Here is a 26476-nt window from a genome sequence, read left to right as displayed (position 1 = left end):
ATAAGAGCCCCGGGCGCTAAATCGAATCATTACGGTAGTTATGTAATTTTCCTGATATAGTCATACTATTAACCCCATCAAGACGGACGCGAGAAGGGAGTTTGAGGCCGTCATTCAACTTTGAAGGCTTGTAACTTAGAAAAGCGTTGAAACAATAGACACCAAATTTGGCGACTTTCCTAAAATTTATCTGGAAAAATTTTAGTATGACGTGTCATCGGTCAAAGATATTGACATTTCTTTGGCAGCTATATCGTATTGAGAAGCATGTTTTCCAAATTTTAACCAACTTAGGCCAATTTGACTTCCTTAGTTATTTTCACCGTTTCTGGTCGATTTCTGACTATTTTTTGAGCCATTTTTGAAAGCTTTCTATTGTTTAACGATAAAAATCATAAAAATCCAAGATGGCGGCCATATAGATGCATGCCAGAAATGATGCCGTTGTGTCCAAGTCGGATATGAGGTCCTTTGTCATCTTCTTTGTTGTTGACCTCAAGGAAAAATTTTTTGTCTCACTTCGCGTACTTTAATTAATTTTCTAAAGTGATGGTGAGCGCTGAGAGTAAGGGAGATTGGGGATTAATGGGCGCCGATAGAGGAAGAAAAACAAAGGTGTAAGCAGACCAAAGAAAGCTCCATCTTAATAGGGTTAATTTCGCTTTCGAACAGGCTCCCGGTGAGGACGGCAAAAAAGAATTGGGCGAGCAAAGCGAGCGGACGAGCGCGAAACTGAAGAATTTGGAGAGCGAAGCGATCGGTGCTGGACGCTTCGGTCGGGCTGGCGGGGAAGCTGTTCGCAGGCTAGGTTAATTAAGCATCAATAACTAGAAATTTGACACTTCTATCATCTGTAGAGTCTTCCTCCGCCAATCAATTTGCAGCACTTGCAGTAGTGTATACATTGGAGAATTCAACTAACTTAAAATATTCTTACTTGGAACTCCTTGAAAGCAATGAGGGACACCTTGACCAACGTTTTCGTCAAAACAACAGCCCTTTCCTTCACAAACATCCCTGCTTATTCCCGGAAAACCACAATCTTTCCTATTTTGGGGAAGGATTCCGTGACATTGGTGGTCTGTTGAGAGAAACAAAATACTTTAAGGACAGTACATCGCTGGGTACAGAACAAATCGTGGCTGACTGTATAAAACTATATGACATAATTTAATATCTAAAATTCCCCCCGGCCCACTTCCCCTCCCCTCCCCCCCCCCCCAAAAAAAAAATCGAAAATATTTTTCGTTTTTCTGTACAGTTTTAAAAACAGAAGAATACAAAAGCAAAAACCGACACAACGTAGGATGATTTTTTGAAGGTGTACTATATTTCGGCTGGCCAAACCAGCCTTCTTCAGGTGCAATGGAAAATTTTACATTGGTATGTGTTTTTATGTAGCCGATATTTACGTAATACCGGAAATACGCAAAAGTAATAGATAGTGTAAATTAAAGATAAGCATACGGTAAAATAAAATAACATGATAAAAGAACATAATAAAAGAAAACAAATGGAAACAATATGTTTCTTCGCGGATGTTCGACGAGCCGCTGACATCCCCCGCAGACTCTCGTTACAAACCAAAGACGTCAACAGACCTAACCGTATACCATTTATAACTACCTTCAATCCATCACTCCCTCACATCTCTAACATCATTAAAAAACATTACAATTTGTTGCTCTCTTCTAACCGCTGCAAAAACGCTTTTCAGCATTTGCCTGTTGTAGCTTTCTGACGCTCCCCTAACCTTCGTGACTTACGAGTTACAGCTAAACTCTCTTCTAATTCTTCTAATCCCCAACTCCCTTCTGGTTCTTTCCGTTGTGGCAAAAACTGTGCTACTTGTCCCTACATTACTCACGGACTTACTACATATACCTTTTTTTCTACCGGGGAAACACGCCCCATAAAATCTAACCTGACCTGTGACACTAGAAACCTCATCTACATGATTCAATGTAACCGCTGTAATTTACAATACATAGGAGAGACGAAACGACGATTAAAAGACCGATTTAACGAACACCGCCGTAGCATAGATAACCCTAACAACAAATCTAAACCTATTACAGCCGCCGAACATTTCCTGTCCTCTCCTAACCACACCGCTAACGACATGCAATTAATCCCCATCGAAAAAATCGTTTCTAACCGAGACTCTATCCGTAAGGCCAGGGAAGCTTTTTTAATTCAAAAAGGCAGAACAATTGATCCTGATGGTCTGAACATCCGCAAAGAAACATATTAATTGTTTCCATTTGTTTTCTTTTATTATGTTCTTTTATCATGTTATTTTATTTTACCGTATGCTTATCTTTAATTTACACTATCTATTACTTTTGCGTATTTCCGGTATTACGTAAATATCGGCTACATAAAAACACGCACCAATGTAAAATTTTCCATTGTACCTGAAGAAGGCTGGTTTGGCCAGCCGAAATATAGTACACCTTCAAAAAATCATCCTACGTTGTGTCGGTTTTTGCTTTTGTATTCTTCATTTTATATGTAAAGCCGATTAGATCACTATTGATCCAACGTATACCAGCAGGATCATCGTTCCGGTTGCTTGCTTAAACATTTTAAAAACAGAGCAAGTTAGCGTGGAAACACCAGCGGCTAGTAAGTGTTTTTGCAGTTTTTTTCAAGTTTTCATGAACTTTATGGAGCGTTTTCTATTTATTTAAGACAACATTGCAAACCAAAGAAAGAAAAATGATTGGTATATTTCGATAAGCAAACAGTAGATTATAATTTCTCTTGCTAACATTACGTTATCAACTCGTAAGTACGGCTTATAGCATAAGCTTCCTTGGTGAATGTTTTTTAAGAGGGCAATACATATATATTCATGCCCCGAGAGGTGTGTTCAGAGTTCCCTGTCTGTTCCACCCACCTCCACTCAGCGACGGAAACGTAACCTCCATCCTTCTGCGCCTCTTCGCATGCGAGGAAGTTGTTTTCGCCCATATGTTAGTATGTCCGCGTGTGCCATGGAGGTGCAGCAGAGCGAAGGCAATTCTTCTACTATTTGGGTACACCTAGTCTAGCTCTTCGGTTTTCAAATGAGAAATGGAGGAAGCTTTCGTTTTTATTGAAAAAGTGGTCTTAGTTTAAAGGTAGTTCAAAGACAAGGTTGCATTAAGAATTGTAGAAAACTATAGAAATGTAGCTTGCCTACCTGAGGGATAAAAGCACCAATATGTGCAGCTACCGTACTTTTTACTGTCGAAGCAGCATTTTCGTTCTCCACAGGTTTGGTGGTCTATCCCAAGCCATCCACAGTCCGTTCGGCTGGTGGCTAGAATACTTGTGCAGACAGGATCAGCTAAATCAAAGATAAATATTACAAGGACGACTTCAAATATGCGCCATTAGGTTAATGGATATGAGAATAGTGAAATTGTTAAACTGACCGATGAAAACATCTCTGCATCAAAATATTATCTTTTGTCAAAAAACTAGGAAAAAAAAAAACAAAAAACAAAAAACAAAAAAAAATTTGGGGACAAACGTAACTCACAAAGTAAAGTTCCCATAGTAACATTGAATTTTGTTGTCATCACTATACATTGCAGATAGAGTCAAAAAGGTTTGTGGTGAATTGGATCCCGTTATATGGATGATAGATCGAGACATCTGACCTTTTGAATGAGCTCCAGGTTTCTTGAATATTACCTTAAGTAACTTTAAGTGTACAGTAAAGGAAAAAATGCATCATCCTGTTACTTCTAAGTACATTGTGTGTCCTTGACGTTTGTTTTTTTCTGAGAGCTCGCTTAATGCTGATATCCTTATCACAGAAAAATTTTTGCGTGTCTCCTAGGTGTCCGTAATAACCACTTACCACTTGTATTGAACAATAAATTCAAACTAAGGGAAATTCGCCTGTTTTAGCAGCGTCACATGACGGGCTTAGACCAACCACTCCCAAATAAACAATTCAATTTTAAAATTCGTATCATTATAATCTGCTAGATTACATCACATGACTCTTAGCTCTCGCTGATAGGGAACTAGTCCCATCATCTCAACCAAAATCACAAACAGTTAGTCACTTAAATTGACACTTACGAACAACAGACGGCGGGAAAGCTGTGCAAATCTTGCCTGTTTTCGGAAATTTTTTATTGTCCTTTTCAATGGCTCTTATTGTCACCGTGCTCTTGTGGATTTTGCAACTGCAGTCCGTTACTCCAACACCTCCTGTTTTAAATAGCACAATAGAGCAGAGACTGAATATGGCAAAATCAAATGCTGGGCTGGTTCCGACGAACATGCTGCTATCAAACTTCTTTGTGTGTCCATCCCACTCGAAATTTAAGCTCATAAAGCTTGGCTACAGAATACAACAAGATAAAATCAAGTTAAAATATACATTTGGCAAGAGAACATGGCGCTTATTTTACAATTTGATGCGAACGAACTAAGTAATTAGTTATCAGAATTATGTTACTCCTTTATCATTATGCCGTTTCGCAATACAGAATAAGATATATAATTTTGGAAGAAAACCGAAGAGTTTTCGACTGCATATCAACAGCGCTCAGTGTTCAAACAAAGGTAGAGACTATCGTGTCTTAATTGATCAATACTCACGTAAAATTGTGAATTTTTTTACGACAAACATTTACAAATTTTTCAGACTGATACGCTGAAATACTCCTATAATATACTACAGTTTATATAATAAAGGTGAGTATACATACATTAATACTGACCTCTGTGTTATAAGTGTAGGAATTGACGGTTACGCCTTTTATTGCATTTGGACTTTTCAATTGCTCGAGGTAAAACTGGTACCAGTTGTGGAATCCTGAGTACGCTTTCTTCTTCAGCTTTTCACCTTGGAAAAGTAAGAGTTGAAATACGGCGAAAATTTTTAGCTGCACATGTCGTGCCTCAGTAAGTAATCGCTTCCTTAGATTTAAAAATAAGTTAAGGCGGCTGATCATGTTGCTTGAGACTACTTTAATTTATCAAATAGATTTCACTAACAATTACGGGCTGGATGGCGTGTAAGCAGTGGTTATTGGTGGTTATTATTATTGAGTAAACGACAAACAATAAAAAGTTAGTTGTCTGTCAACTGCCCTTTTTTCCACAGCTAGCCACCATCTCAGGAGCAGTCGACGAATCAAAAGAATGGGTTTTCAAATTTTGCCACAGTGTTTCTCTCTAACTCTTCCGCTCAGTTAGGAAGTACTTGGTAAGTTACAAAAGGTGTGAGCCGCATGCGCAAAGGTTCTTAAGTTCCTATTTAATTACATTCGCATTCAATAACATTTCCCACTCAGATATTTTTCAAATTTTTGCTGCAGTTAGATAAAAATTCGCTTTTCAAATAACTTTGTCAGTTTAAAATCCGGGAGGATGCTGCATCATACGAAATTAACACTAGCCTTAAAATAGATATTTTCCAGAAAGTTGGTATGATGACGTCACCAGCCACGTGCAAATTTCTAAATGTGCATTTCATGTCGGTTGTAGGACATAAATTGAGAAATTTGAAAGCACTTTCAATATATGAAAGGATAATGGTATAGAGCATTTAAAAATGCCCAGGTTACGTCTCCATCTCACAATTTAAAGGGGGCTATTCTTCTTAGGGTAAAAAGTGGAAGACTAGAACGAAAGTTATATCTTTTCTTGGTTAGAACGTACAGAAACTTAAAATTGCGAGTTGGTAAATATAATTCAATTTAATTTAATTTATTGGTTAGAACTTTACAATAGAAATGAAAGCCGGAAAAATAAACATACAAAACCACAATTAATAAATATATATATATATTTATATAATAACCCAAGTTATTCTCGCATTTTGATTGGTTCTCGCCTATGATCTATTAGAGGACAGACGCACGATTGACGTCATCATTACAAAGTTTTTCCCTCTGTGTTTTAAAATGGCGGAAAGTTTTGAGAATTTAGATAATATTTTACATGACTGGCCAAAAGATAAGGTACAAGAAAGTCTTGTCCAGGCATTGAACAGGTACCAGAAGCATAGTATAGCAGGAAGAAGAAAGATAAAGTCGTTTCTGTTGTAGAAAATGACTCAGAAAAAATACTCGAGCAGTCTCAGTCGGCAGTCGAGCGAGACTAAACCAAACACAGAATTAGTCTTGGTAAGCCGAGAACCATTGCTTTATCTCGAATTTAACAAACCCAATAAACAAAATGTTTATGAGATTAATTTATTTAAAACATTGAAGTTTTCTCAGTCTCAAAATAATTGTTGACACAGTGATTGTCTGGAATGAAACATCAAAACCACTTCTTAAAATCAGTCAAAAAAACACATAACCTTGCTTTCCGATGCGAATGTTCCAGTCCGTATCAGGGCACAGCAGCGAGCAAAGTATAGCTCACTACAGCTCACGGCCAACTGCATTGCAGCTAAAAGGTATCTCCGACACTATTTCAAACTGATTTGAGAATCACCAACCACAGAGGACACAAATTTCCACCATCACTAACGTTCCTTTCGTTCAAAACTCGAATCGAATGGCCTCTAGGTTGACCGCAGCTGCAAGTTTTCCGAGCGTAGTTTTTCAAGTTCTGCAATATTCGAGGCAACATCCAAGCTTTTCGGCTCACAGGGCTGCTCTGATGACAAAAACTGACTTGACTTATCCAGCATTTTTTTTAAGATTTGTAGATTTCGCAGTTCAATTCTGCTTTCGCTGTAAGTTTTCATTCCACGAGAAGCGTCGCTCGAGTCAACTTTGACAGTGGCGTGATTTTCCTGGACCAATCACAATTCTTTGCTACGCACAGCAACCAATGAGATTGCTTCAATTTGTATAGATAATAGATTACGTCAAATGGCTTTTTTCGTGTTCGCCAAAGCGGGCAAAGGCCGGCTTTCGAGTTATGTTGAAAGATTTTGAAATAAAAAAAGGCTTTATCTGTAGTAGTTTGTTTCGTTATTATATAAAACAAATAGATTCCATGTTGCCTTGCGTCTGTTCAGTAATAGATCACAGAAGACGTCAAAATGTGGTAAGAACATCAGTGGCACACGAGGCGATAGCCCGGCTGAACACATTTTCACTCATTTCTTTGTTGTTTCGATTTCTGTTCCCATCATACACTACTATTAAATATTTGTCAGAAATCACTGTGAATCGCCTTCCGAAGGGAATAGGTTGGTGATCCAAAGATAAAATGAGGCAGTTAGTCGTAATTATTTCCCTGCTCATCCTATTCAATTATTATATATAGATAGATAGATAGATAGATAGATAGATAGATATCTATATCTATACAGATACTCTTTGCAACCTTGTGGTCGTTGCGTTACTGGTCACGTGATTGGAACGTGCTCTTTTTCAGACGGCTTACTGAGGCATATTTTTTGTCTCAAGCTGTAAAATTTTTAATACAATTTTTGGAAAGAGCCAATGTTATATTCTTCCCTTAGGAAACATGCAGGCGAAATTTACAGTTGAATAGTTTGATTGTTTCCTGTTCGATGACTTTATAATTTACAAATTAAACGAAACTTCGATGTGAGGGTTCCGATGTCTGTTTTTTTTTTCAATGGCATTAATAGTTGTTTAGTATCTTTACCGCTTCATAGGTGGAGCTGATTTTGTTTCGCCGTCTGTTGCTTTTTAATGTTTTGCAGTGACTAATTTTATTTTGCCGTAGGTGACTTTATTATTGCGTCAGTTGATTTTGTTTTACCTGAGTTGATTTTGTTTTGCAGTGTGCTGATTTTAATGCTTTGCAGTAACAAAACAATACGTGGATAGGTTTAAAGTAATCGTCCGACAAATTTCTGAGGAATCACCTTAAAGCGAAATATTATATTACCCTGGAGCTCTGACAAAAAAAATAAAAATTTATCTAATGGAATCGCGAGGACTGTTCAGTCAGAAAAAAACAAAAATAATAGTAATAATCTACGCAACAGGCCTCTCAGGCCGTCATTTCAACGTCACGCAACGTAAAAGCTTGGAAATATCTCATTTGCGAGTTGCCCTAAGCCTCTCTACCAAAGCGAGGCCTGGTGCGCAACCATTCAAATGATGAGTTTAATTTGTATGTGAATGAAATCTGATTTTAATGCTCCCGACCCATGAGATCAAAAAAGACAGCAACAACTACTGATGGGAGAAAAGGGGCAGGGGATAAAGTGCTCGAGTTGCCAATAGGTATCTTACAGGATGACACGGTTCAGGTGGTTGGCAACGAGGGGATCTAAACAATAAGAACATTATTTAGCAACAACCGGGCTGCAGAGAGGTCCTAATCCTCTCTCTGGGGTCCTAATCCCCAAGCCCTGAGAGGTCATAATCCTCTCTCTGGGGTCCTAATCCCCAAGCCCTCCTCCTTTCCAGGAGTCCCTATAGTCCCAAGGCTACTGAGAGGTCCTAATCCTCTCCCTGGAGTCCTAATTCCCAGGCAACAAAGACGGCAGCAACAATAAACAACACAGATATGGTTCCTTGGTAACAAGACCATGCGGGGGGGGGGGGGGGGGGGGCTTTCTGCCATGATAGCTGGCCATGTGAGTCTATGGGGCAATGGGGCGACCTATATGGAGCATTTCATCCACACAAATACACGAAGTGTATTCCCAATAGACGAACAATACATGAATATAATAAGCTTATGAATATGTAAATAGAACATCTAGAAGATTTCAGCCACTTCACATGAAATTCAGTCATCAGAGAATGACTGACAGAGAATTAATCTTGTGTTAACAAACTGTGGTCAGAGAGTGGTCCTGTTGCCTGTGAAAGCGATATTCCTTTGTCTGTATAAGTTTATCAGCTGTTGAACCGAATGGTCGGTTAGTTCTGCAGTTAGTTCTACAACGTCGGCAACCGCATCCGTGTTCAGAACGCGAGACCTTCGACCGCGGTGAATCGGTGGCATTATCCTTGAACACGCGCGAAATAATGTACGTTAATCTTAAACGTAAATTCGTGGGAATAAACCAGAATGAACTGTGGTCTTGTTGCCAGTGGAAACTATATTCCTTTGTCTGTAAAAGTTTCTCAGCTGTTGAACCGAATCGTCGGTTAGTTCAGCGGCGTCGGCAACCGCATTCATGTTCTGAACGCGAGACCTTCGACCACGGTAAATCGGCGGCATCATCCTTGGACACGAAATAATGTAGGTAAATCTCGAACATAAATTCGTGGGAAGAAACCAGAATGAACAGAAACTCCGAATAGAGCGACGTTGAGACGAAAAATTTTTCACAACACTCTGAGAGGTCAGAGAACTTGGAGTGAACTAAAGATGAGAAGATAAGACCGCATGGTCTTGATTGAGATAATGGAAAAGCATAAACATGATTGGCCTGGGAATAACACGCCATAATGACGGGAAAGGTGAATTTGATCTTTCGACACAGTGAGAAAGTGAAAGTGAAGAATGATCATCGCAGTAAATTTTCCAATTTAAGCAATTGGAAAGAAGAAGCCTGAAAAAAAATCAGGGCTTCAATGGGATTCGAACCCGTGACCTCCGCGATACCGGTGCGATGCTCTACCAACTGCGCTATGAAGCCACACGTTGGGAACGAGGTCAATTAATTGAGTTCATATCTTCCCGTGAGGAGTGAAATGATGTGAAGTGTATATGAAATAATTCATATTTGAACTGCGGTTGTAGATGAAAGTGAAGAATGATCATCGCAGTAAATTTTCCAATTTAAGCAATTGGAAAGAAGAATCCTAAAAAAAAAAAAAAAAACGGGTTCGAATCCCGTTGAAGCCCTGATTTTTTTCAGGCTTCTTCTTTCCAATTGCTTCAATTGGAAAATTTACCGCGATGATCATTCTTCACTTTCATCTACAACCGCAGTTCAAATATGAATTATTTCATATATACTTCACATCAGAGTGAGAAAGTGTTTTTCTTACCAGGATATTGCGTCACAGAAATGTATGTTAAAAATACATGGGTCATATAGCTTCTCTGACCTCCCTGTCATTGTTGTTCACATTGACTTAAATTTATATTACTTATAAATTAGCTTTCATATTAAGGGATGGGCACTTTGACTCACTTTGAGAAAGAGGCTAAAGATAACTTGGAAATGGTCTATTCAAACGTGCTCTATCCAAACAAAGAAGTACCTTGTCACGCTAAAAGTCTGCAAAACGTCAATTTGATTCTTAATAATTTTCAGCTGAAATTTCCTTAGTTAGTGTCTTCAATTGGAATACAATCATGCAAGACACTGTTGGACGAATGCTTTCCCCAGAAAAAGAAGCGAGTAAGGGACAAAGACACACCATACATGACGACCGCATGGAAAAACTGCCATCCGAGCAAACAGAAGAACTTTCACAAAGTAGCCTAAAAGACAGAACACAACAAAACTGGGAAGACAAGCAAAATGTAGCAATGAAGCAGTCTGGCAAAGAAGGATTTTTCTACGGCAATACTGGAAGAAGAAGACTTCTGACCTTAGAGAAAACCAAGAAATTTTTCCAAACTTTCAAACCGTTTCTTGGAACTAGGAAAGGGGTCAAGGGATCTGATATTAACTTAAAAGTTGATGGCAAGATCATTAGCAACCAAAAGACTGTTGCGGAAATATTAGCAAATCACTTTGCAACGATACCAAGAAATATCGGAGATGTCAGCGTAAGAGACTAAACAAAGGGTGACTCAAACAACCATCCAAGTGTCCTGCAAATACAATTGGCGAATAGGTTAGATCTGATGATCAAATCCAATCCAGTTAACCAGGTACAAGTTAGAAGTGCTCTGGAGTCATTTAATGCGGGAAAAAAGCATCTGGGTGCGGAAAAACGCGCTAAACCACTGGCGAATCTGTACAATTCATGTATTTCAAATCGTCAATGGCCAAGCTACTGGAAAAAGGGGAAATGGACGCCTGTCTTAAAGAAAGAGGATCCACAGGATGGTGGGAGCTATCGACCAATAACTGTCCTCCCGGTGGTTAATGAGGTGTTTGAGCAGCTTCTTAGCGATCAGAATTCAAAGAAATAGACCACTTTCGATATATTTTAATATGCTGAATTTTAAAAAAATTCAGCTTGGCAGTGAGGCTTAAAGGACACAAACAAAGGAAATTGAATAAGCATGTTAATTCGTTTCTTTTGTTTGTGTCCTCTAGGCCTCACTATCTAGCCGAATTTTGATATATCGAAAGTGGCCTATTTGACAGCCGTTTGGATCCTCGAATCACGGCATACCGTAAACGCCATAGTTGTGAGACAACACTGATAAGCCTTATTGAAGCGTGGAAATCAGCACGGGATAACCAACAAACTGTTAAGACCTGTTAAGATCTTGTCTACCGACTCGAGTAAGGCTTTTGACTCACTCCATCCTTCCCTTATGATCAGCAGACTAAACGCGTATCGATTTCCTGAGGAACTGCTTGATCTACTTCAATCCTACCTGTGTGATCGACTGAACCGAGTGATCAAGTGGGAGCTATTAGAAGTAAGTGGAAGCGGACTGATAGAGGTTGTCCTGTAGGGGTTGTCCCCTGCTGTATGAAGCAGCTGGGGACCCAAAAATAGCTTACACCAACCTTATGACGAATGCCAATAGGGCCTCCGAGTGGTATGCTAGCGATCTGCTAAAAGGAAACCTGAGCAAATATCAAACTATGACTTTAAAGCATAACAGGACAGAAAGTAACATTCCATTACACTTTCAAGGAAAAAACATTGAATTTTCCGACTGTCTTAAGTTGCTAGGAGTCACCATTGACGATCAGCTGAGTTTTAATACTCACATTAATGAATTCTGTAAGTAGGCGAGTCAAAGGGTCGGCGTAAATTTCTTCTAAATTACCATCTCTAAAAATGTGTCGCAATATTGCGAAAAGTAGCTTTAGGAACGCCATATGAGCTAAACACGATTCTTCTTCCAACCGCACGCGCTAATGACGCCAGTGGGTCATTGATACGCATGCGCGCGTGTGTGTCTCCAGATTTTATGAAGTCACAACGAAGAAAAACAGCCCTCGTTTTTTCGTGTTCTCTTCGGTGAAATTTTCCGAAAGTTTGTATACTTCATGATATAGAGGCTTACTTCACAATATCATTTTTTGGCAAAATTTTATCGAGCGATTTCTCTTTTTTGATCAAACATAGGAACGTTAAAGTTTTTTACGAATCCACTAGATGAACTTTTCATTTAATCAAATTAAACTATTGGCCGAAATCGTTTTCACAAGACTGTCGAGTTTAAAGATATTTTACCAAGTCTAACTCTAGAAAGGGAAGCAAACAGGTGGAAAGTGGCAAAATATGGTTATCTTTACAATTGGTTGCTGCCATGGTAACAGTTTGCGATATACTCATATGAACGAAAACGAAACCCTGGTGTGTTGCCAATCTTTACCGCGAATGCCAGGAGCTTAAACCCAATGGTGTTAAAAAAACATTGTTCATTTGTAGTTCTTCATCCGTTTATAGGTGTAGATACTGTTAATACCGTGAGATGGCCCCTTAAGCAACTCGCTCAGAGCGAGACAAAAAATATACCACTGTGTGTACTGCAATATTACTTGTCAGATCTGTAACTAATATCAACAGACGGGATGTTAACAAGGGTATTAGTTACAGAACAAAGCGGAGGAGTCGACCTAGGGCTGGTTATTTTTATACACTTGTATGCTTTAGTGGACAAAGACACTTTGCTAGTGCCTTATTCTTTAATTGTCTAATTTATGGTTAAAGAAGATCTTCGACACGACATCCTCGACCAGGAATTAATTTGAATCTTTGAAAGCAGGGTCTAGATTAACACATTTACAACTGTTGACCACAGTACCTACCAATGAATACATGTTGAAAGCCTTTGCCGGGTTGTTTAGGAGAAAGAGGTTCAAACCACAACTTCCATAAAGTCTTGATAAAAGCTGTCCGATCCTTTTGAAAAACAAAGCGCAAAAAAAATTATTAGAGAAATAATGTTATCCTCAACGGCGGCATGACTGAAATTCCGCGTGTAAAATTAAATTCCATCACTTTCATACACTTACATTATTAGGTTTGAAGTGAATTTCAAGAATAATAATATGCAAATTAGGAAATGGAAGAGGAGTTTCAATAATCTCAAACTACACAAAACATAAGCAGCGTAAAACATTTTTATAACAGAACAATATACTTTGGTTAACTTTTAATCCTGGGATAGCGTTAACCGGCTCAGTTTCGAACAGCCCGGCCCTGATTACAGTTAGTTAACCTAGTTTGAGCCCGTGATCCAATCGAGAAGCTGGTACTTGGTCAGCGGTTAACTTAAAAAACACGTGACCTCGATGAGTTCAAAACTAGAGCCCGCAATATGGTGACGTGAAACTTGTCAGCGAATACCTTGTTTTGACAGGTGTCAATTGACCATAAAATGGATGTCCGATATCGAAGATGCACGCTGTAAACCAAGGCGGCATGTCATATTAGCTAAAGTAGGGCCGCCATGTTGTGCGACGTCGTCGTCGACGTCGTAGTCGTGCGTACGCGCCCACGAGCAATACCGCTAACCATTTTACCATGAGAAAGCAATTGACGGGTTTCTATGAGTATGGGGTTCCCATTGCTTATTTGCAGAAAATGCGTTTTAGAGGCCGGTATTTAATCCACTAATTGTCATCTTTGGATTTTTCTGCGTGACTGAAACCCGTCACTTCAACTTTTTAATCCTGCTCAGATTTGTTGTCAAATTTGATTTAAACATAAGCGAGTTGCGTGAACTGAGAGCTCGGACCCTTCAAAAAAAAAAAAATGCTAAAAATGCTAAAAACAGCCTGTCACAAATAGGTCCAAATGCTTGAGTCTCCAAGGTCTGCAGTCCCCTTAAGGGCCCATTAACCAATCTTTTCGAGCCGTTGCTAAGGAAAATCTAGTCTCATCTAACCTCCTCATTTTTAGTTAGTTCAGAGTTATTTCATGTGTTTCAACTTTTTCATGACCAGTAACACTAGTGATGACGTCATCAGGCCACGCCCATGGTCATATGACTAATACAAAAAAAAGACAAAGGCTCCCAGGCAAATTACTTTCTCGGGATTTTTTTCATTGATTTAATATTCTAATTTAAATCCTCATTACGCTATGCATCGATTTTGTTTCATTTCTAAAAGGTCAGAGTTTGAGAGCATTTCAAAATTTTGAAAAATTCGTAATTTTCTGAAAAAAGCATGATTTCGAAAAAGGAATGCATAGCTATGTTGCCAACGTTGGCTGTAATCGAAATTCGTCGAAGAAGGCTGGATTTAATGAAAAACCGCGTTTCCTTTAGCATTTAAAAAAACCGGAAGTGCGCCCGATATCTATTGAAAGTTACCCTATCAGCGCGTGCGCAATTTACACTACCAGCACACTTCGGTAAGATCAAACAAAGCCACACGGAGTTAGTTTTTTCTTTCTATTGCTCTTGTTTTTCTGTCTTTCTCTTATTTTGTCCTTGCTTGTACTTTTTTTACTTTGCATTTTGCGAAACACAAAGAAAAACATCTAAAATGTACGCGAATTTGCAAGTTTTTGAGTTGTTTTTATTTTCCGTGCTCAGGCTGACGTAAGTGACCGGAAGTGAAATTTCACCTCCTTAGCAACGTGCGCGAGCGTGCGCATGAATCGGTTAATGGGCTCTTAAATTAATAAACAAATATGGTGTCTTGAATCTGTACAGCGTGGTTGAAACTAGTATTTCCAAAATCAATTGCACCAAAAACCGTAAATAGTCTTCAATTCATTGTCGGTTTTGTATCTCTCTTTCGTAGCCAAAACTGATTAACCATCAAGCTGTCTGACCCATATCTATCTACCTATCTATCTACCGCTCTTCACGGAAATCTTACATTAGGAACGCGAAGAATGGTTACACAGGAATGCTTTACACAGGAATGTTCCGATTCACACTATACCCTCGTCTCCACGTGACTTTGGTCACGAAAACCAGAACTTGGTTAGGAATCAACTTAAAAGAAACATGTGACATCGATGAGCTCTAAACTTAAGCCCGCAATATGGCCACGTGATGCCAGTCAGCGGATACCTCGTTTTGACAGGTGTCAATCGACCATATCATGGATGTCCAAAATTTTTAAAAGAAGTACGCTATAAACCAAGGCTGCATGTCTCTGTCAACCTAGTAACTGGAGTATCGCCGCCATCTTGCTCGACTCCGCCGTCGTTTTGGATTCATTTTAAAAAAAATTGCATATGTTTTTCTGACAAAATAGTCAAATCCGAAATGGCAAATGCAGAATACCGGATTATTCAACGGAAAAAAGGGTTGATATAAAGCTTTTAACGAACATTTATCGCACGTGTGTTTTTCTTGTTGTGCAAAAAATATTAGGAAAATACAACAGTAGACATTGCATCTGATAAGAACAAGTCTTAAATATTTTCTTTCATCAGACTTGTCCATCTATATGCATTGCCATTTCTCTCTGTGACAAAAAATATTACAAGTTCTTTATTAGGCAGGAGTGGACTACGACTGCGTCGCATTTAACTTGTATTTCGGGGAAAATGAAATGTTTGAGTCAAAAAATGTTTTGACACTCCGAAATCTGCACGTTCCTTAAAGTCAAATTACCAACTCTTCGTGCTCATTGACATCTTTATAACTCTTTAAGAGCTGTAAGTTAACTCTCCAGCCATTATTTGTACCTTTATAACCCAAATGGACCGGCAAATTGTCGATCCAGATCCTGGCCTAAATTACAATGCGGCGATCTCGACTGGCGACCTGCACTTCGAAAAGGAAAAAAATATATACATCGCAGCCGCCCAAACTGTAGCTAGACTACTCCGAATTGTAATGCTAGATGATACACTTCTTTCACTTAAAAATCTTGTCCAGTTTTGGTAAGATAGGACAGCCCTCGAAGCTCAGTCAAAGGTCTCTTGAGTGTTTTAGTCCGGTTCCTGAAGTGACGTCACCAGTAGCCCGACCCGGATCTCACTTTGCGCGGTCGTGAACATAGAAATTACATGCTTAAACGCCTGTAGAAACGCAGGGGTCTTATCAAACGAGATATTTTTTTCTCTGAAGTAATCAGGGAAACTAGTACATTTTATTTAAGGAAAAACACTTTGGGGGTTAGTGGCACTTTAACCCAATGGAATATGTTGTTTTTGCACTTTTTCATTACCTCAGTTAGGTCTGCAATTGGTTCGGCAATATTCTCTTAAATGTCTGTTGGTATAGCATGGACAGTGTGAGAGTTATATTGCTGGTGAGAAGACAGTCCTCTCTGTCACTGAAGTGGCTATCTACACAAATGAGGCGGAAAGTGGCGAAGACAAAGTGATTAAGGAGGATATGACAAGCAATTTTGTTCGACACACTGGTCTTGTTCGTCTCAGACGAAGGTACCGGGCAAGTTAATATGTTGTAGATCAAGTCCAGCGTGTTGTTTTCGTTAGGATTTTACAATACAGTGTGTTTTACCATTGCCTGGAAATTGGAGTCATATTGGAAGGGTGTGAGGTTGGGTATAGGGGGTAAAAAGTTAGTTCAGACTTTGTACAAACCCTAAATATGCCATTGAGGTAGCACGAATGCACATTTACCATCGCTAGGGCGCGAATGTATTACGCAATACATGTACATACATAAATAAACGTTGTCGCTTTATCTCCACGATTTAATATTAATATTTTCTAAAGATCAAGCCCTCAAAAATTAGACTTTCTTTTAAAAGGGTATTTTATACCTGCTGTGGAGTTAGTATCCCATTTTTGTTAAGATATTCCATTGCTTCGTGAACGGGTCCACCTGGTTGCGTTATCAAATGGAGGAAGTCGTCCTGGTTTGTCTTGATATTGTTTTGAAGAAGAGCTGTGAAAAACAAAACAGAAAAAAAAATTAAAGGAAATCTTTTAGCAATTAGAATCACCTCCCACCTTAAAAAAAACAAATTTAATAACAAATTACTGTCTGTCTCTGTTTCGGTTTCGTATTTTTGCTTTGGAATTAGGAAAGGGGAACAAGGTGCCCACGCTGGTTTCAATCGTTTCTGTCAGTAACAGCAATCCAGTCAGAGTTACTACCGTTAAACTTTGTGACTGACTGATTTGTGAAATCCAAGATGGCGAGGTCAAGATGGCGGACTTTGTGATGTCATTTGACATAATATGACGTCATGAACAACAAAAAATTGTCCTCTTTGTAGGACAAGCCGAGGGCCATTTTTTGAAACGCAAAAATAATTTACACCATAATATATAGTATTAGTATAAATCTACTACCTTGCTATCACGAATGTCGTTTTCTGATTGGCTATACGCTACTCACTATCTATTTTACAGCTGTCGCCTTGTGTGTCACTTTTTGTTCTTACCACATTTTTACGTCATCTGTGATCTATTACTGAACAGACGCACGGCAAAATGGAATCTATTTGTTTTATATACTAACGGAACAAACTACTCAGACAAAGCTTTTTTATTTCAAAATCTTTCAACATAACTCGAAAGCCAGCCTTTGCCCACTTTGGCGAACACAAAAAAGCCATTTGACGTAATCTATTGTCTATATAAAATGAAGCAAACTCATTAGTTGCTATGCCTAGCAAAGAATAATGTTGGTCCAGGAAAATCACGCACTGTCAAACTTGACTCGAGCGTCACTTTTGGTGGAAAGAAAACTTACAGGGAAAGTAGAATTGAATTGCGAAATATACAAAACTTGAAGAAAATGCTGGAAAAGTCAAGTCAGTTTTTGTCACCAGAGAAGCCTTGTGAGCCGAAAAGCTTGAACGTTGCTTTGAATATTACAGGAGTTGAACAATACGCTCGGAAAACTTGTGGTTGCGATCAACACAAGAGGCCATTCGATTCGAGTTTTGACTGAAAGGAGCGTTAGTGACGCTAGAAATTTGTGTGCTCTGTTGTTAATGATTCTCAAATAAGTTTGATATAGTGTTGGAGACACTTAATAGCGGCGATACAGCTTGCCATGAGCTGTAGTGAGCTATACTTTGCTCGCTGCTGTGCCCTGAAACGGACTGGAACATTCGCGTCGGAATTTATCTTAACTGATCTTACGAAGTGATGTTTTGATGTTTCATTCCTGACATCAATCTGTGTCAACAATTATTTTGAGACTGAGAAAAGTTGGGTTCTTTAAATAAACTAATCTCATAAACAGTTTGTCTGTTGGGTTTGGTAAATTTGAGACAAAGCAATGTTTTCTTACCATAGGGTAATTTCAAGACAAATTGTGTTTTTGGTTTAGCCTCGCTCGTCTGCTCGAGTATTTTCTTTCTTCTTCCTGCTTCTCGCACCTGTTCAAGGCTTTGACAATATCTTTTTGTACCTTATCTTCCGCCCAGTCGCGTAAAATATTATCTAAATTTTCAAAACTTTCCGCCATTTTTAAACACAGAGGGTAAAACTTTGTAATGATTACGTCAATCGTGCGTCTGTCCTCTAATAGATCATAGGCAAGAACAAATCAAAATGCGAGAATAATTAGGGTTATTATATAATCTGTGATAGATAGTGAGTGCCATAGCAGTGTACCCTTGTTAACAAAATGACGGCCGCTTCTTGGCGTTTTTCAAGTGTTTGTGGAGAGGATTTAGATAAAGTTTTGAACGACTGGTAGATTTATGCTAAAACATTCGCTCTCGATTTCTATGCGCGATAGTTGACGAGGGCGCAGCCCGAATCAACTATCACGCGATAGAAATCTCGAGCTCCTTATAAGGCTTTATGAACCAGATTAAGAAAGTCGTGGTAAAAAACATTTTACGCTTTTACGCTACTGTCGTTTATATTTCATTTTCTGACGGTACGTACGTACATAATCGCTACACCGAAAGTGTCCGTTATCCTAATTAACTGCTGTCCGTTTTAAGCTTTTCCGGTCGGCACAGGCAAAGCTGTCCGCATTAAGCAGGTGTCTATCATGCTACATGATTGTATAGGTGATGTGAATGGCGGCCGACTTTGCCGTAGGTCAAAGATAGACGAGCAAACTATATATTTTCTCTATATCTGCTCTTTTTTTCCCTACTTTAATTTTGCTCAGTCAATTAGTTTTAAGCTAAGCTCCCTGTAATTATTGTGGTAAGGACCTGAATTACTTTTGAACTTAGAAAAACACTTGGGATGAAGCAATTTTGGTTGTTCGTGCTGGTTCCGGGGTAAACACTTGGTTAGTACCTCCAGTTAAGTCAACTCTTAATTCTGAGGGGATTTTTAAATTGCTTCCAGCAACAGTCCATATTTCTTGGCAAATTTTTGAATCGAGTTCTTTTGGCGAGAATACGGCAGCTTTGCTGTGAAACAGAACGGTTCAAAACATGGCTGACAAGAAGTAAGAATTTAGTATTTTTAAAAAACAGAGTCGCCAATTTTATATAAAACCTCAAAAAAAGGAAGTGGTTTAATTGATACAAAGCCAACATTTTGAAAGTAAAAATTCTTTTCTCTCTATTAGGTGAATTAACTTGATCGAAAATACCCCACTCTTTAAATTTGTTCGATTCATTCTATTATGGATTTTACAATCATGTTTTTTTTTTTTTAATATCTAGATCTTACGCATCACTTCAGTTCGGTTCAATGGAAAACTCTTTAGTTATCAGGTAATAAATTAGCAAGGTAGGTCCAATTTAGCATTTTAGAGCTGCCTCGCAAAAGTTTTCGCCATCCATTAGAGTCGATCATCCATCCATTTGAGTCCTCTTGTTTTACTCAGGTATTGCATATTTGTGTTTCAACGTCAGGACGGGGAAAATTGACAATATGTGAGTGAAAAAGAAAACAAAAAAGACATTCCCTTTTGATGTGAAGTATATATGAAATAATTCATATCTGAACTGCGGTTGTAGATGAAAGTGAGGAATGATCATCGCAGTAAATTGTCTAATTGCTTAAATTGGACAATTTACTGCGATGATTATTCCTCACTTACATTCCCTTTTGTTCTTTATTAGTTTTCTTTTCCCTAAGCCTATTCTTCAGTAGTATAGTAGGGACCACGGTTTCCGGATTTGTGAGGTGGAATCTCATTAGTGTGAGGTTGAATTAATTAACAGCGATTGCGTCATAGGCTTGCGGGGGAAATCTTATTAACGTGCTGTGGAATACATTAATTATAATATGATGATGTCATATTCCATTTTACTCTTAACAACAGGTTATAAACCGGTTTGACAGGTTTATCAATGATATCATGTTTTATTTTTATCTTCTGGCAGTTCTCGTTGGTGTCACTGGTTTGACAGGTTTATCAGTGATATCATGCATGTTCTATTTTTTTATCGTATGGCAGTCATGGTCGGTATAACTGGTTTGGTAAGCCTGCATATATTTTTGGATAAATGATGTCATAGTTTAATTTTATGACCCTTAAGCTTATAAAAGCTGAGGGTTAGGTTTTAGGGTTAGGGTTAGGGTTAGGGTTAGGGTTAGTTTGCAAGTTTGAGTAGTAATCAAGGATATCCATATAAATTTATTTTTTTCCCACTTAGTTGCGAGAAATATTAAAATTGCTGCTGACAAAATACCAGGATTTAACATCTCCAAGCTTAAGAATTTGCATTCGGAAGTCAGTCAGTTTTGCGGAGCAACTAGAGCTCACCGAAGAGGAATGGAAGCTATTATTTCACTTTTCGTTCCAGCTCTTACTCGGAAATGGGCGTTTCAGCTTAATATTTGCAAGTACGATATATGAGTAATTATTTTGAGAACAGGCATTCATTTTCTTGTCATCTCCGGAGAGTATTACAGACCTATTTAAATCAATGCCACGAGATCATTAATCAGTCAGGTCAATTGACATTTTAGGCCAAATTTAAATATTACTCATGAAAGAAGTAAATTAACTTGCGCGCTCATTTACAAATCATACAAAAGAATTCGATTAGTTCGACCGGTATGAACTATCCCAGGAAATAGGTAATGTTTTTCGCAAATGAACTGTGATGACTTGTAAATCATTTTAAGGTATTGTATACTCGCGCACACTTAATTAACGCTTTGAATACCAACTACGCATATATGCGTAATTAATGGTCGTGCTCTTTGTACCACTTGTGACGTCATCAATTTAAATGTCATCAGATTTTCTCGAGAAGCAGAACGTAGTACTCGGCTAGGCCTTTCCGAAAAATGTTCAGGTTTAGATATCGACGACATTCCGACGTCGCAAATCGAAAAACAACATTGTCAGTTTTTGGTGCAAAAACGGTGGTAAAATGGTCCACTACACCTATGATTGATCAAGGTCCATTTCTAGGCTTCGCCCGTAATTAACATCCAACTTTTCACGGCAGCCAGAAAGAACATACAATGCAAAAGGTAGCCAGTGTAAAAGGGCCGAGAAAAACAGAAATGAAAGGGGCAACAAACAAAATTGAGAACGGCTAATGGCAAAAAAAAAAAACAAAAAAAAAAAGCGCATGCCCGGAATTGAAATTTTGCTCAATTTTGTTACTAATCCTCGAAAAATCTCTCCTTTTAGTAAAAAAAAGCTTTCTTAGCAAAAATTAGGCTTATTTAGCGTCATGGCAGCTAAAAAACCTGACTAAACGGTTAAAGACGGTATTTCTTGGCGAAATTTTGGTATTCAAAAGGTTAACCATTTCTAGCTTTAGTTTAACACTGTGTGCGTTGTACTCAAAGAAACTTAACTAAATAACTTAACCCTGAATCCTTATTTTACCCCACGAAACTTGAAATATATCTTACGGATGTACAGTGTATGGTTAGGAATTCGCTTTACCTTTACTAGCCAACCATTCCAGGGAGTTTCGTAACAAACTATTTGTTTGTTTGACTTATGTACACTAAATACAATTCCAGTTATAGGCTTATGTTTTGCGATTTAAAGAAAGCCATTGTTCAGGCGTCATCTTTTCTCGTACCTTTGTTCTTCCACTAACAAAGGCGCGGACAATTAATCTGGTCAAGTTTGATTACTATGTATGCTGATAACCCTGGCTCAAACAGCTTATCATAACCTGCGTAATAAGTTTCGCGCCCACATTTTGGCGGCTAGATTTTGGTTCGATCTTGCACCAGAAGTCTATATTCAACGAAACTACACCAAAGCGTTTTTTCTTTATTGGTATTTACTGGGGAAAATATTTTCATCAGTTGCAGTTGCGTTAGCAGTTAATTTTACGGCTAAGTTTTGGCGCCAAGCTGTTTTGGCACAATTTTGATAGCACAGGTATTTGTCGATTGTTGACTTTCATCAATTTTGTGGCTCCTAACGGAGCCATTGTTGTTTCATCGTTGTTCTACCGCTCAAAAGCTGAGCGTAAAGCATCCATGAGGAGTGAGATTGTCTTCTCTTTTATGGCCAGTTTCTTGTGGAGTTTTAGCTCCCTGGAATGCCGTATATGCCTGTTAGCCACTCTTGCCATGACGTTTTTGTCCAGCGACACCCGTAAAGTCCTTTCTGGACGAGATATTTTTTCATCTGGTAGGAGATTCATCAGACTATTGGCGAAAGTGAGAGATCTCTCTCGACTTCTGCCATCGCCCTCTGGATCGATAACTCTAGCTCTTTATCAAGTTCCATCTCTAAAATCAGCGGGTTTTTTTGCCCGCTAAAAGGTTATATAGTCTTAAACTTATGAATAAATCTTTCATAAGTTTACTCGCTCCAATCTCTATACGTACAGGACATGTAAAAACTAGGCAATCTAAGAGAGGGTCATTTCGTAATTCGCAATTGTATTCTGGCCTTATAATTAAGTTATTTTACCATGCATTTACCTTTTACGTAAACGCGTGAAATACACGTGGGAAGGCGCGTCCGCTCGTGGAATTCGCATGCGCGCGTGCCAGAGGAGAAAAACAAACAGTACTGGTTTTGGTGCCTTTTCTGCCCTTTCTGACCTTTCTGCCCATTATGCTGGGCATGCCCTCAAAAATAAAAAATAAATTTCGTGTCGCAAATAGTTTTATTCAATTGGTATCTAACTTTCGCACCGCAACAAGTTAAGACACAGTGAATTCGATTAAATATGCATTCAAATCCCAAAGAAGGTGTCGTGGACAAAAACCATTACTTAAGTGCGAATACTTCGGAGGTTAAAGCTCTAATGGCTTATTATGTTCTCGCCAAGAAGGGACAATCATTTTGTTAACAAGGGTACACTGCTACACTACTCACTATCTACAAAAGAATAGATAGCGAGTGGCGTAGCCAATCAGAGAACGGCATGCGTGATAGAACGCTAGTAGATTTATACTAATAAACAATTAGGTTATGAGCTCGAGATAGAAATCTCGAGCTCATAATCTAATTGTTTAATAGAAACACGAATTTAAACCAATCAGCAAAAGTATTTTCTTTGGGCTATTTTCTAAATAGGGGATGTGAATGACGGGTTTTCTTGTTTGTTTCCCTTAAGAGAAGTCAAAGATAAACGGCCAAACTATTCTCTATTTTGCTTTTCTTTTTCTTTACTTTAATCTCACGTAGTAAATTTTAAGCTAAGCTCTCTGTGGTTGCTGTGGTAAGAGCGTGAATTACCTTTGAACTTTTGAAACACTGGGGATGAATCAATTTTGGTTTTTCCTGCTGGTTCCGGAGTAAACACCGGGGTAGTACTTCCAGTTAAGTCAACTTTTAATTCCAAGGGGACTTTTAAATTGCTTCCCGCCGCATTCCATATATCTTGGCAAACTTTTACACCGATATCTTTTGCAGTGAAGCTGTGGAATAGAATCACCCAAAAGAGGGCTGATAAGATACTATAATTTTTTATTTAAGAAAAGTCGGTAATTTTATATTTCAAACAGTTAGAAAAAGGGCAAAATAACATAAAGCCAAAATTTTGAAGTAGATCATTCTCCTCTCTCTATTAGGTGAATTAACTTGATTGAAAATATCCCACCCTTTAAATCTGGCCTATTCACCCACTGCGAGATGATTTAGGTGCTTCGTGTATATTGCGACCCTTAAACCATGAATTAATTCATTTTAATGTTGACCATTCTCATTTTCTCTCCTTTAAAGCCACTCAGCTCAATGTCGTCAACAACAATGATATACCGCTACAGGTATATTTAGAAACAAAGATTCAGGTTACCTTTCTCGACAGAGGAGAGTCAGCAAGAACAAGACGCTGACGATTTTGGCTATCCTCCTGATGAACAACTCGTCTAATTGTTGTAGTCAGAGGTGTCTTTCTTGAACCTGTCTAGGCTTGGAATTAGGCTGGTCATCTTATTTTATGCCTTTTACCGTTATGTTTCTATGAATATTTAAATCACACGCATCACTCAGTTTGGAAAACGTTTGAATTATCGGGAAATAAACAATGAGCAATTAACTGCCAATTAGCTAGATCCGATGCAAACATAACTAGCATTATAGAGCTGCCTCATGAATATTTTCGCCATCCATTAAAATATCATGTTCCTGTTTAGCCTTGTTGTTTTACGCAGGAATCGCATATTTGTGTTTCAACGTCAGGATGGAACAAACTGTCAATATCTGAGTGACAAAGAAAACAAAGAAAAACATTCCCTTTGGTTATTTAGAAGTTTTCTTTTTTCTTAAGTCTGTTCTGCCGTTTTAAAATGTACAATTATTTGAATTAATCTTGATAAATACATTTTTTTAAAGTCTGCATTCTAAAAATTCCTTTTCCTATCGTGTCAGTAATCTTTTCTTTTTTTTCTTTTTTTTTTTTAATGAGCCTGACACGGGGTAGTCATTTTCTATTTCAACTACCCGTTGCTTATTAGAGGCTGCATTATCGTTTGTCTAAGCTCGTAGGAGTGACGTTTTTCTATACTTAGGTCATCAGTTTGGAAAGAAGAAAGTGTAATCTCAAAATTTAACTGATCAAATCTTTCCATAATCTACTTTGCAAAAACTCAGTTTGAAGTGCTATGTTTTCCGTTCTCTGCTCTTTTTAATTAAATTTTTATTCATTTACTTGTTGGAACCTTAGTTAAACCTTCTCAGCAAGGAAACCCTGCAAAGTTCAGGCAATAAATATCCCGTGGGCAAGTTTATTTTTTAGAAACAATTTCTTTATGAAAACTCTGAAGTTAAATCGAAATAAATCAAGTTGTCCGTGGAATAGATTCCCGTAATGTAGCGCATTTTATACATTTATATTATGTATTTACTTCTTTGCCTTTTCATTGTGGTAGTATGTCACTGAGAAAGTTATTACTTTCGTCAATGATTTAGGCAGATTCCATTGATAATAAACATGAAGAAAAACGCGCCGGAACTGTAGGAGTGATTTTCCTATAATGTTTGTAAACGCCCTCATTAACTCGTTCTACAGCGGGTACCAACTCTCTCCATTTAGTTCTCATGTTTCCGTCCCAGTCTGGTGGCGCTGTGGTCGCAATAATACAAATCCTCTCCAATGTAGACATTGGACACTAACTTAGGGTTTCGGACTAGCCAGTGTTATTATCTTCCATTCAATGTAATTTACTGTTTCTGGCATCACATCAAAGTTAATCATGCCTGCCTGCATGCAAGGATGACGCAGCGAACTGAGAGAGAGCTCGCGTCCCACCGAATGTATCTTCGATCGTCATACAAGTAGATATGTTCTTTCCTTTCATTAATTTCATTTTTTTAAAAAACTCGACTCAGTAGTTTTTTTTAAGCTAAGCGTGTAAGAAGTCTCCAATACTTTGAGGATAAATAGAGTAACCATCCATTGTATCTGTATATAAATCAGGCCAATATGCCAAAATGACAGTTCTGTAATCATTTTGGAAGCTTTAAAATAACTTTTATCAGCTTCAAGTTGAGATAAAACTACAAAGCGGCTTCAAGTTTGAACTGCTACGTTTTTGGCTCTCTGCTGTTCTTATCATTTCTTCATTTACTTTTTCAAACCTTCTCAACAATGAAAACCTGCAAAGTTCAGGCACTAAATTTCCCGTGAGTATGTGGGGCGGTCCGGCCACAAGCGCTCCATTAAACCCTTTCCATTATTAACGTCTTACTCGCCAACTTTGTTTTTATCGTTTTGCTTTTGTGTTTTCTATTCATTCTTAGATTAAGCCTATTTTGAAAAAAAATGTTTTGTTTTATTTTCTCTGGCAAAACATTGTCATAGGAGGAACGCTATTATAAAGTTGAATCAGTGCTGAGTTTCAGCCAAAGAACTTGAAATTTTGGAAAGGTTACAGCACTCTACCTGACATTTGGAGCATTTGGGAAGCAGGTACTAACCACTGGTATCCTTTTCAAGCTCGCTTTTTTTCGAGCGCTTGTGATTTTTAGCAGCTATAAAATTTTACACCCAATTTCAAACCTTGATTCTTAATTAGATTTCTCACCTGAATATTAAAGACAATAATGGTTCTATAGTTTCCAAATCCGCAATCATTCCAGCTTTTCCAACACTTGTGTTTTGTATTCGGCTTCCCGCCCGGTTAATTTCGGAGTAAATATGCTTGAAAGCATTCTTCATGAATTGGTTTATCAAACCTCTGCTGCTATTTAACGTTCCTCCATTCGGCAAACGGCAATGTAAAAACGCAGTCAT

At 38.3% G+C, this 26476-nt stretch overlaps 1 protein-coding gene across 1 annotated transcript; it reads right to left on the bottom strand.

Moving 5' to 3' along the window:
- Positions 1-437: 437 nt before the first annotated feature.
- On the bottom strand, positions 438-26476 carry LOC145490423 (uncharacterized). The gene is made up of 9 exons (XM_081469546.1): positions 26268-26476; positions 23424-23714; positions 19090-19264; positions 16694-16996; positions 12800-12917; positions 4728-4852; positions 4081-4345; positions 3188-3334; positions 438-1081 (listed from the first exon to the last, which is right to left on the bottom strand). The coding sequence occupies exons 1-9, from the start codon at positions 26474-26476 to the stop codon at positions 918-920; spliced, it is 1797 nt and encodes a 598-aa protein (XP_081325672.1). The 3' UTR covers positions 438-917.

The sequence above is a fragment of the Orbicella franksi genome, chromosome 6, assembly GCF_964199315.1.
Source record: "Orbicella franksi chromosome 6, jaOrbFran1.1, whole genome shotgun sequence".
In the NCBI taxonomy this organism is placed as follows: Eukaryota; Metazoa; Cnidaria; class Anthozoa; order Scleractinia; family Merulinidae; genus Orbicella; species Orbicella franksi.
The sequence above is the reverse complement of the archived record's forward strand: the minus strand, read 5'-3'. Positions and strand labels throughout refer to the sequence as shown.